The following is a 12346-nucleotide window of genomic DNA, read 5'->3' on the forward strand; positions in this document are numbered from 1 at the left end:
AACATATAGAAGATATTGAGTAAAAAAAAAAGGTATCAGATATTTGGGCATTTTAATAAGTAGCCTAAATCACCCACTGATGGAAGATTTTAGTAGACCGTTGCTTATAGTCAGTATAATGTCTTTTGATGGAGCATCAAAATAAAGTGTTAGCAGATATTAAGCAGTCTAAAACTCTAAGTTACTCTAATACGTGAAGTTACAAATTTACTTAAAGTTAGTAAAAGTGGACTATCAAAATAAAGCGTTAACCAGCCATGCTGTTGCTAAGATGATCTTAGTACTTGTTTCCTGTTTTATTTGTCTGGCAGATGAAAATCAGTCGTTTAGAAATAGCACTACTCTTCTACAAGCAGCAAGACTTCATGTTTCATTCGCACAAACACCACTAAACAAAAGCAGAAACCAGACTTGAATTAAACATTTATTCATGTTGATGAACTGAACGACATTGTTACTCAACTGTACATTATTAAAATTTCCCATCAGAGAGAGAAACATAGATCACCTAAAACCTTCCACGGTTACTATTTACCCCTCGGGGTTTCCATTCATACAAAAATAACAACAATGACATGACAATCCAAACTCGGTAAAATAGCTCATTTAATCTCATTTAACACCACAATGTCAGTAGCACTTTGTTATTGAGGGCAAATATAGTTAATGGTCCCCAAACAATTGGTTTAGTTGGCTCAGATTGTCTAAAGGACAGCTCCCTCTGGTGGCTCCTCAGGTAAAGTGCATAAACATCATCAGGGCTCTAATAAAGGGGACAGTAGCACCAATCAACTGAAATCTGCCCTGATTTTTCTCTGCACCAATTTCACTTCACATACTGAGAACAAATGTAGATTTCAGTTAACACTCCAAATACAAAATATCCTGCAAGGTGTTTTCAGATCAGGTTGTTCTTTATCAGAACGTGTCATTTCGCTTTTGAAAGAAAGCAGCATCGAAGCTCAGCTTGGCTGTTGTTTAGTTCATCCTGCTCTGGTTTTCTCTCTCTCTCTCTCTCTCTCTCTCTCTCTAGTGGGTTCAGACGTTAAACACCAAACACGTGATTAGATGTCGGATTCTGAATGGATCGTTATGGCATGAGGAGCTTGAAGATAAGTTGTTCACTTCAGGCCTTCGTCTGTGCTCTTGAACACTAAAATGGCGTTGTGAATCTTCAGCGCTGGTCCTAGCTTTATATTCATGATCTTCACAATATCATTCTGAGTCAGAAGAAGGAAGGCCTCTCCATCGATCATCTGCAGAGAAAAGTGACGCAGTATCAGTGACCAGCTGGAACAAGAAATTTCAAACGACATGTTACACAACACCACTCAATGATATACCTGAAATCTTTGTATAAGTTTATAGTTTGGATTTTATTTCTTAAAATGTAATATAATATATAGAAACATTTTTCTAAGAAAATGTGAGTGGTATTGTATTGTGTTGGCTGGTTGCCAGGGTGTTGCTAAGCATAATTGCAATGCTGTCCAGAGTGTTGTTGCTAGGCTATTCTGCATCTAAATTCTATTATAAATTCTATTCTGTTCTATAATCAACATTGATCAGCGAATGTATGCATTCAAATTTGGCAAACTGAAGCTCAAGCATGCTTGTTGGCGAACCGATGAGGTTCATTCCTGCGTGTCATGCTTCTGCAAAAACCAATGAGATTTGTTCTCGCATATCAAACATCTATGGTTGAGCTTCCGTTGACCAATTAAGCGCTGCAGTGATGACATATTTTTTTAGGCCAACCCGTATGTCAGCATCACCCTGGTTCCCTTGACAAAAACCAATAGGATTTTTCCATTGGCTTTTGGATTATTGAAAAAAAATAAGTTCTGTGGACAAAAAAAGCTTATTGATTCTTACATGTTTTGTCCATCGTGATAATCTTCACAATTGAAAAACTTTTATGAATTTTAAAGCATAAATACAAACTCTTTCAGTCTTTATTTTAAAACACTTTCCATTGAAGTTTGAGTTATAATAGTTTTCAAGAGCGTGATTATAAACACAACGATGCTGTGAAAGTGACTAGTGAGTAGATGAGTTTACCTGTTCCGTGTGATGATGATTAATGTCTCCGACAACATCTGTAGTGCTATTTAGCCACTTGTTAACAACCGCCTTTTTCAAGACAAGTAAAAGCTTTAATAACATCATGAGAGGGGTATTACTTATGCATTTTATGTTGTAGAAAAAAAAGTGAAAATATCTCGAGCTTGTGTTCACCACCGACCTTATTTTAGGCATTTAAATAAAAAGCCCATCCAAAAAAAACAACTGACTTTGAGACGATGGAACCGGAAGTGCTAAAATGCAATTCGTTTCCCGGTTTTATTAGCCTGGTTAAAACCAGACCATTCTCAGTAGTAACTGAGTTATGGTCTGTTAAAGCTTCATTAATAACTCATTTCCAAAGGGGCGTCACCAACGGATGTCGCTCAAATGCCTCTGGGCACAATTGGATAGACCTAAAACCAATTAGAGCTATCGTCATTGTGTAAAGCAGCCATATGCTGCGTCCCAATTCGCCTAAGTTACACTACACCATAAAAGTATGTACTCTTTTTGTCAAGAAAAGGTATTTACTTTTGAATGTGTAGCAAAAAAGTAGGCAAGCTTTGGGACATACTACTTCGTCATCTTTATGGGACGGATCTGTCACGTGCATCCTATCACGTAAACTGCCCGGTCAATCATCTTGTCAGAGTTAAAATCCTCTATTAAATCTAATTTAATTTCCTACCGTTTTGGAGAGAAATGTAGTAGCACATTCATCTGCCAGTGGGTCTTTCATGGAGACTGTCCTCATGTGTTTGCAATTTGAATATAATAATGCATTTAAAATTTGGGGCGCTTCACTAACGGACGTCGCTCAAATGCCTCTGGGCACAATTGGATAGACCTAAAACAAATCAGAGCGATCGTCATTGTGTAATGATTGTAATTGTAATGATGTATTTGGGTTTAACCGCTTTATTGACATTCTCTTTATGAATGTTTTGAAGCATCAGAGTTTTGGGTAATTAGACTTTTTAATGGAGGGACAGAAATCTCTCAATTTTATTAAAGTCCCCCTGTAGTCAATCATATTATGCCTAAAAACTCATCTTTGATCACCAAAGTGACACATTTAAATGTCTTTTCCTTGAATAAAAATTCTTCATGTGTTAAAATAGCTTGAATGTAACTCTACACCCTTGCCTAATTTACTATACGTGGAGATTCTATGAATATGCAAATGAGCCCCGCCTCCACTCAGCTCAGAGATCCACTCGTTGACGATCACACGTTGATCTGATTGGTTACAAGGTAGTTTGTGACGTCAGAAACACCAGCGATTTCAGACCGTGTTTTTGAGACTGTCTTTGGTTCACTGCAGTTTTAAGTTGCTGTCGATTTATGAATTTACACATGGTTTGTCTTAAAGCATATTAAAAACACCACATAGACATATAAACAACATTAAAAGCTTTATTTCCACCACAGGTGTTTCAAATATAAACAAAAGTCTTGACAAAAGAACGACATGAGCGTGAGTGATGACAGAAGCATTTTCAACTATCCCTTTATCATTGTAAATCTAGCTTTTACGTTTTTTAATTTTTAAAATGTAATGTACATTTATGTTTATATATTTTGTGTTTAATTACCTTGTCATTAAATTACAGAAAACTGGTCAATGCAAGAGTGTTTCTAATACAACGGCTGAAGGAGTGATGGCAAACTTTGTTCTCTTTCTCCCTTCTTCTGAGCAACGTAATATCAATCTCTTGATAATTTTCATTCTTTTGAAAAGTCATAGAAACGCAATTGTGAATTTATTTTTTTGCTTTTGGGACAAATGTTTTCGCTCGTCATGCCTCCCCCATCTCAAACATCACAATCACAGCTCTTATGGGAGCTTGTGAAGGCATATCACAATTTCTCCCACCTACCGGAACCCCCCACCCTGTCCGTAACAGTGGACAAAGGTTTGCTACATTTTGATTGGATCTTGGTGGACTAACACAAACAAATTGTCCAACGGCATCAGATAAAGATGCTAGGACAACAGCCAGACGCCTCTTAGAGGCCAAGAAGAAGATCTCTAGTACCAAGCCTGGGAAGGACAGGGCTTTATGCAAATGAGCTCCACAGGGGAAACCAAAGTCCAAACCAAAGTCTGAATGTCTGGCCCAGAGAGGCAGAAGACAAACAGACATTTGCAACAAGATAAAGCTCCGGAGAGCAAACCTTCACTTCAAGTTTCCTTCATCTGCGTGTTCCAGAAATAGTAAATATCACTTCACCAACTTTCCAGAGACCTTGGCATTGTTGTATATTATCAGTATATGATTTTCCAAGTTACATTAGAGGTAGTATAGCTGATGATAGTTAATAACAAATAACCATTCATTTAATTGTTTGAAGCATAATAAGGCTCTTCACCTTATTTGCTTCAGAGAAACAACAGTTTATCTTTACATAAGTTAATGTAACTCTTCCATAGCCACAGTCAACTTAATCACTTGTATTTTATGCATCTTACGCACTTTATTCCTTTATCATTCATGGTATTCATTTAGTAGTTAGTGGTGCTTGCCAAAGGCAAGGCATCACTATTGTTATTGCTCATACTTAAAAACTTTGGCACACTACTCCTCCCGCAACGTTTCTCGTAGACCCATGAATGAGGTGTCAAATCGACCGGTTTATTGAGGAGAGGTGTGCTATGTCTTTTTTAAGCGATCGGGTGTACGATGTTCGCCCGGCGGGCGATAAATCGGCTGAAAAAAAAAAGTCCCATAGACTTAACATTGGCACAAAATTTGTGAGATCATATCTTTGGATCATAGAGGTCATAGAGGCTTGAGGTTTTGAGGTCTTGAGGCACTTTTGACTCGGCCTATCAAGCAGCCAATAAGTAGTGACATAACAACTTCATAGAAACCACATTGGGAACCCTAGCAACCATAAAACAACATTTACAAGCCATATTTCAGCTCCAGAAAATTGTAGAAACATGGATTTGGGCTATTTTGACTCAGACTGTCAACTAGTCTTTAAATATCATCCCATAAACTGTATAATCACTCCCTAGCAACCATATAAATAACCCTAGCGACCATACAAACACATGAATAAGCTATATCTTAGGACCAGATCATCGTACAGACATGGGGGTGGGCTCTTTTGTTTTGGTTGAGAACCGGTCTGTTAATATCACCATGGTAACTGTAGCCACACCCACACACTAGCAACCGTTTAGAGCCACCTAGCAACCATATTTCAACATATAGAAGCCATATTTCAGCTCTGCAATATCGTACAGACATGGTTGTTGGCTCGAATGCAAACATGTACAACACCCTAGAAATTGAGTGCAGAGTTTTGCCATTGCAAGCACCACTCACATTTTCTTCAGGTAATGTACATTCTAGTTGTGTTAGTTATTCTTGTTTATCTTCTGTTAATAAAATGTATTTTATTACACCAGTGTCTTCCTTGTGGAAGGAGCAATCTCACCAATCTTTCAGATAAATCAGACCAATTCCCTCCACTTTACATTATTTCTAAATGATTAAACGGCCTCCTGTTGGGAGTGTTCTCATACTGCCAAGGTAAAAGACCTCAACTGGTGCCTCAAACTAAGAAAGGGGGAAGGTGGTCATCTGATGAACTCATAACCACACCTTATGAGTGATCCAAAAATCAGCGGTGACGTGAATACCAATCACTACATTACTTAGCGTCCTTGAATGGGCAAAAGTAAAATCACTACAAGACGCAAGACCCTTTTTGACGGACATTGGCCAGGACTCCCAGGAGCAGTGCGATCGGTGGAAACCCATACAGACGCGGGGGTCTATGTGACTCAGAGAGAAGTAGAGGGGACATTGCTCTGTCTTTTGAGAGGCAAAGAGGTCCACCTCTACTTGTTAAAATATTTCCCAAATCTGTTTGACTATCTTGTGACAACAACATGCACCTAAAGTGGGACCCAAGGTGAGGAACCAGGGTCTGAGCCGAATAGAAATGGAACGAAGTCTGCAGTGCATAATCCTTATTTGTCTCTGATGCCTGTAAGGTTCATCCACAGATGCCTCTCTGCGGAGATGAAAGCTGACATAGATCAGCCGATTGCACAGGCCGATATTTATAGGCTTTAATGACATTCGCACTATGTTTTCAACTTTTTTAGTTAAAATAAATTCAATTTACATGATATAATACAGCTAAGAAGACAAATAATGTTTTTGATTAGAATAATGATATGATTATTTAAAAGATTTCAAATGAGATATTTGTTGGCTTATTACTGATCTTTATTTTATTTCCACATGTGAATTGAAAACATATTTTATGTAAATGTGTTCAATGTGTTGTGTTCGCAGGGGTGCACTGAGTTAACACTATTTAATTATTAATAGAAATGTACTTACTTCATCTTTGAAAATTTGGGCCTGCTCCTCACAACCAATAAGATTATTAACAAATCCAAAGACCTGGAAATCAAACAGAGATATAAATGAATAGAGCCATCATTCTAGCGGCTGTTTGGTTGCTGCGTTCAGACATCATTTTAATATCCAGAAGTTCAGAACTGTGCAGCTGTATTCTTGAGTTTTCAGCCTATCTTACTGCCTATTATTAATGTTTATCTTATATCCTATTATTAATGTAAAATAAAGGAAAAAATGTTACAATAAGTTTCATTAGTTAACATTAGTTAATGTATTAACTACCATGAACTAATCATGAACAATACATTTGTTACTGTTTGTTAATCTTTTTTAATGTTAGTTAATAAAAAATAAAGCTGTTCATTGTTTGTTCATGTTATTTCAAGTGCATTAACTAATGTTAACAAGATTTTAATAAAGTGTTAGTAAATATCGAAATTAACATGAACAAATATTAATAAATGTTGTATAAGTGCAGTTCATTATTAGTTTGTGCTAACTAATGAAGTTAACTAATGTTAACTAATGAACATTTTAACGTTACCAAAATAAATTCATTATAAACATATAAGTGATTTAGTGATATACAGAATAATAGTAACTGGACGTTAACTCTAAAATGCACCCATTAATTTAACTTGTAAACCAAGGGATATCAACAGTTGAATGAAGTGAATATTACCTCCTCTATAGTCCAGGAAGCTACTTGACTGGCATGAACTCCTGCAACACCAGGCAGTAGTTTACAGTGCTGCTCCCAGCAGAGAGACAGGGTTCGATCAGAATTGGCAGTAAATGCCGTCATGAAGAGAGAAGGGTACATCCCTTCCGCCGTCATATCTGAAACGCAGACACAATCACCACATTTACATCTACATGACCATTTAAGGTCCATATTCTGGTGAGAGGTCATTTTTAACCTTAAAAGAGATTTACATACTTGACAACAACTGAAATACTCCTTTTTGCATTGTCACTAGCTATGTTTCAATACCCCTTTTTAATGCACATTGTGGGATAACGGCAAAAAAAAATAAAAATGCTGGATTGAAATGCCAAGATGCACATAAAACCATATGCGCTCAGTTGAGGCAGATAAATGTTTTATCTGATAAGAAAACATGCGCATAAACTACGATGGAAACACATTTACCGAATAAATTCCTTGATACGCATCAAAAAAGTGCTGTGACTTTGCGCGATGGCATGGCATAAGTGGACTAACCAGCGGACCGATCTCGTTGCGCAGCATCTGAAATGCTGTTTTGGTGATTCTAAAATCCCTTAGCCAAAATCTGTCATCAAAGTGGTTTGGTATAATTACCTCCCATAGCTGTCCTACATGACTGCGTTCTCAAACAGCAGGCATCTGAAAGCAATATAACATGACCGTGTTTCGTCTGCAAACTCTGAGGCGCAAGTCATTTATTATATACTGTACGACACAGTGGCTTCTAATACAGCAAATTAATTTTTTCTTAGTGATATTTGGTGGCAGATTATCAGGAAGAGACGATTTTGTTACTTTGTCTCACTGGATGGAAGCGGTGCTATATTCGCAAATGTTTTATGCAACATTAAATTTGCACATTTGGATGGAAACATAGCTATTGACTATATTCTGTAATATTTGTGATTTTGCACAGTAATTGACAGTATAAATCATTTAGTTTGGAAATTCTGAGTAAGTTTTCCTGGGCCAAAAAGGATTACAGACACACAGCATCTGTCATATTATTAGTAAACATAAATATTGCATTAGTTGATTATGGTAATCTAGTTAACATGATACACTATATTGCCAAAAGTTTTGGGATGTCTGCCTTTACATGCACATGAACTTTAATGACATCCCATTCCTAATCCGTAGGGTTTAATATGGAGTTGGCCCACCATTTGCAGCTATAACAGCTTCAACTCTTCTGGGAAGGGTTTCCACAAGGTTTAGGAGTGTGTTTATGGGAATTTTTGGCCATTCTTCTAGAAGTGCATTTGTGAGGCCAGGCACTGATGTTGGACGAGAAGGCCTGGCTCACAGTCTCTGATCTAATTCATCCCAAAGCTGTTCTATCAGGTTGAGGTGCAGGCCAGTCAAGTTCCTCCACACCAAACTCGCTCATCCATGTCTTTATGGACCTTGCTTTGTGCACTGCTGAGTAGTCATGTTGGAACAGGAACATCCCCAAACTGTTCCCAGCATGAAATTGTCCAAAATGTCTTGGTATTAGGGCTGAACAATTAATTGCAATAAAACCGCACGCGATTTGGCAAAGGCTGCGATTATTTTATGCACAACTTGTCAGTGGAGTGCGGCTGATTAGTAGTAAATACTGCCCCCATTTGAACACCAGAGGGCGCTCTCATGCAAACACGATAAATATGCCCCGCCGCAAAAGTACAATAATGTGCATCATTCCAGGAAATCCCTATCGCTCTAGCTGAATAAACAGAAGATTGAAACGCTTTGATTAAACATGACTTATAAATACACGACTGCCTTATTCTGTGTAAGAAGGCACATCATCTCACAGAAGTATGAGCTCAACTGTCGTAATGAAGTGAGTTTGGAGTAAATGCATGTTATTAAATGTTGTCTGTTGTTGGACAAGAGGTTCATAAATGCTTCTCATGTTTTGGAAAGATGTTTGACGCGTGTTGTTTTTTCAAATGCACGTTACAAGTGACTCAAACTCACAGTGCTGTCAGATGGAGCAGCGTTTACAGAGCCATACATCAATGACAAGCTGCGCATAAAAAATCGCAGCCTTTGCGATTTTAAAATCGCGATAAGCCATCTCGATTTAAGTGCGATTACATGTAAAGTGCGATTAATCGTTCAGCTCTACTTGGTATACTGAAGCACTAAGAGTTCCTTTCTCTGGAACTAAGGGGCCAAGCCCAACCGCTGAAAAACAACCCCACACCATAATCAGCCCTCCACCAAACTTTACTCTTGGCACAATGCAATCAGGCAAGTACCGTTCTCCTGGCAAATGCCAAACCCAGACTCGTCCATCGGATTACTAGACAGAAAAGCGTGATTCGTCCCACCACTGCATCCCACGCTTTACACCACTGTATCTCACGCTTCACACCACTGTATCTCACGCTTTACACCACTGCATCACACGCTTTACACCACTGCATCCCACGCTTCACACCACTGTATCTCACGCTTTACACCACTGCATCCCATGCTTTACACCACTGCATCCCACGCTTTACACCACTGCACCCCACGCTTCACACCACTGCATCCCACGCTTTACACCACTGCATCCCACACTTTACACCACTGCATCCCACGCTTTACACCACTGCATCCCATGCATTACACAACTGCATCCCACGCTTTACACCACTGCATCCCATGCATTACACAACTGCATCCCACGCTTTACACCACTGCACCCCACGCTTCACACCACTGCATCCCACGCTTTACACCACTGCATCCCACGCTTCACACCACTGCATCCCATGCATTACACAACTGCATCCCACGCTTTACACCACTGCATCCCATGCTTTACACCACTGCATCCCACGCTTTACACCACTGCATCTCACGCTTCACACCACTGCATCCCACGCTTTACACCACTGCATCTCACGCTTTACACCACTGCATCCCACACTTTACACCACTGCATCCCACGCTTCACACCACTGCATCCCATGCATTACACAACTGCATCCCACGCTTTACACCACTGCATCCCATGCTTTACACCACTGCATCCCACGCTTTACACCACTGCATCTCACGCTTCACACCACTGCATCCCACGCTTTACACCACTGCATCTCACGCTTTACACCACTGCATCTCACGCTTTACACCACTGCATCTCACGCTTTACACCACTGCATCTCATGCTTTACACCACTGCATCTCACGCTTTACACCACTGTATCTCACGCTTTACACCACTGCATCCCACTCTTTACACCACTGCATCTCACGCTTTACACTACTGTATCTCACGTTTTACACCACTGCATTCCACGCTTTACACCACTGCATCTCACGTTTTACACCACTGCATCTCACGCTTTACACCACTGCATCCCATGCTTTACACCACTGCATCCCACGCTTTACACCACAGCATCCCACGCTTTACACCACTGCATCTCACGCTTTACCCCACTGCATCTCATGCTTTACACCACTGCATCTCACACTTTACTCCACTGCATCTCACGCTTTACACCACTGTATCTCACGCTTTACACCACTGCATCCCACTCTTTACACCACTGCATCTCACGCTTTACACTACTGTATCTCACGTTTTACACCACTGCATTCCACGCTTTACACCACTGCATCCCACGCTTTACACCACTGCATCCCACGCTTTACACCACTGCATCCCACTCTTTGCATTGCACTTGGTGATGTAAGGCTAGGCTGCAGCTGCTCGGCCATGGAAACCCATTCAATGAAGCTCTACGCACTGTTCTTGTGCTAATCTGAAGGCCACACAAAGTTTGGAGGTCTGTAGCTATTGACTCTGCAGAAAGTTGTCGACTTCTGCGCACTGTGCGCCTCAGCATGCGCTGACCCCGCTCTGTGATTTTACGTCAAGTCAAGTCACCTTCATTTATATAGCGCTTTTAACAATATTTCACTAGTTCACACTTACAAATAAGTTAGATAGAATAAATGCGTATTTGGCGTGGTGTCCGAGGAGAGGGCTCCGGGCTCGGTATTCGGCCCGAACCCAGAGTACTCCCCCCGTATTCCTGGCTGTAAAGATTAAGCCAAGAGTGAGGAGTCGGGGTGGTGGAGGGATGCTGAAAAACTGTCAAGGAATATTAGGTGAGTTGACAGTGTGGATATATATATACTTCTTGTCATGCTGATTAGGGTAGACATAATTGTTTGATGACGAGTAGATTGGATTGCTTATTTGAACGTGCTCCTCCCGAACTTTGTTTATAAAACATCATGAATTGTTAAATTCATGGCCTACCACCATGGCTTACCTACCTACCACACGTGGCCAACAACTTTTTGGCTGAGTTGCTGTTGTTCCCAATTGCTACCACTTTGTTATAATACCACTAACCGTGGCAACATAAATATTGTTGACCGTGGAATATTTATTAGTGAGGAAATTTCATGAATGGACTTATTGCACAGGTGGCAACCTATCTGAGACCCATTCTTTTATAAATGTTTGTAGAAGCATTTGCATGCCTAGGTGCTTGATTTTATACACCTGTGGCCATGGAAGTGATTGGGACACCTGAATTCATGTCCCAATACTTTTGGCAATATAGTGTACACACATTATCGGAGTCGGAACACACATTTAAAAAAAATATATACTTGTATATTTAAAAACAGTAACTGATAAAAATGTGTGAAAATGTTCAACTTTCAAATATAGAAAATGTAAGAAAGTAAAACTCACTCTGACAATTTCTTTGCTGACTTTTACGATATTTAGGGGGGCGACCGATCCTGCAGAGAGGAAAGAAAGGTGACTTTTAATTTAATGTTTACATAACCGCAATTTTGTTAATTTTACAAATATGCAATTCACTGCAAAAAATGCTTTTCTTACTAAGTATGTTTGTCTTGTTTCCAGTCCAAATATCTAAAAATTCTTAAATCAAGATGCATTTACTAGCCAAGTAAAATGACATAAGATATTATGTCTTGTTTTCTGAAAAAAAAAAAATAAAATAAAAAAAAGTGAAAACAAGCAAAATTATCTGCCAATAGGGTACCAAAAAATAATAATCTTGTTTCCGTTTGAATTAAGATTATATTTCTTACCCCATTGTCAGATAAGTTTGCTTGTTTCATGCAGAAACTCACTTTATTATTATTATTATTATTTTTTTAGAAAACAAGTCATAATATCTCATTTTAC

General features: G+C 39.2%; 1 protein-coding gene across 1 annotated transcript in view; it reads right to left on the reverse strand.

Moving 5' to 3' along the window:
- Positions 1 to 1121: 1121 nt before the first annotated feature.
- The window catches only part of l3mbtl1 (L3MBTL histone methyl-lysine binding protein 1), a gene marked incomplete at its 3' end in the record, with an annotated part of 31108 nt that continues 19883 nt past the window's right edge, over positions 1122 to 12346 (reverse strand). Inside the window, exons 17-20 of the mRNA XM_081386488.1 lie at positions 11882 to 11931; positions 7138 to 7295; positions 6435 to 6497; positions 1122 to 1256 (exon numbers count right to left, since the gene is read on the reverse strand). Of these exons, the coding sequence (XP_081242614.1) occupies positions 1122 to 1256; positions 6435 to 6497; positions 7138 to 7295; positions 11882 to 11931 (406 nt within the window). The remainder of the gene's footprint in view (positions 1257 to 6434; positions 6498 to 7137; positions 7296 to 11881; positions 11932 to 12346) is intronic.

This window comes from Scardinius erythrophthalmus (genome assembly GCF_964197995.2).
Source record: "Scardinius erythrophthalmus genome assembly, chromosome: 15".
NCBI lineage: Eukaryota > Metazoa > Chordata > Actinopteri > Cypriniformes > Leuciscidae > Scardinius > Scardinius erythrophthalmus.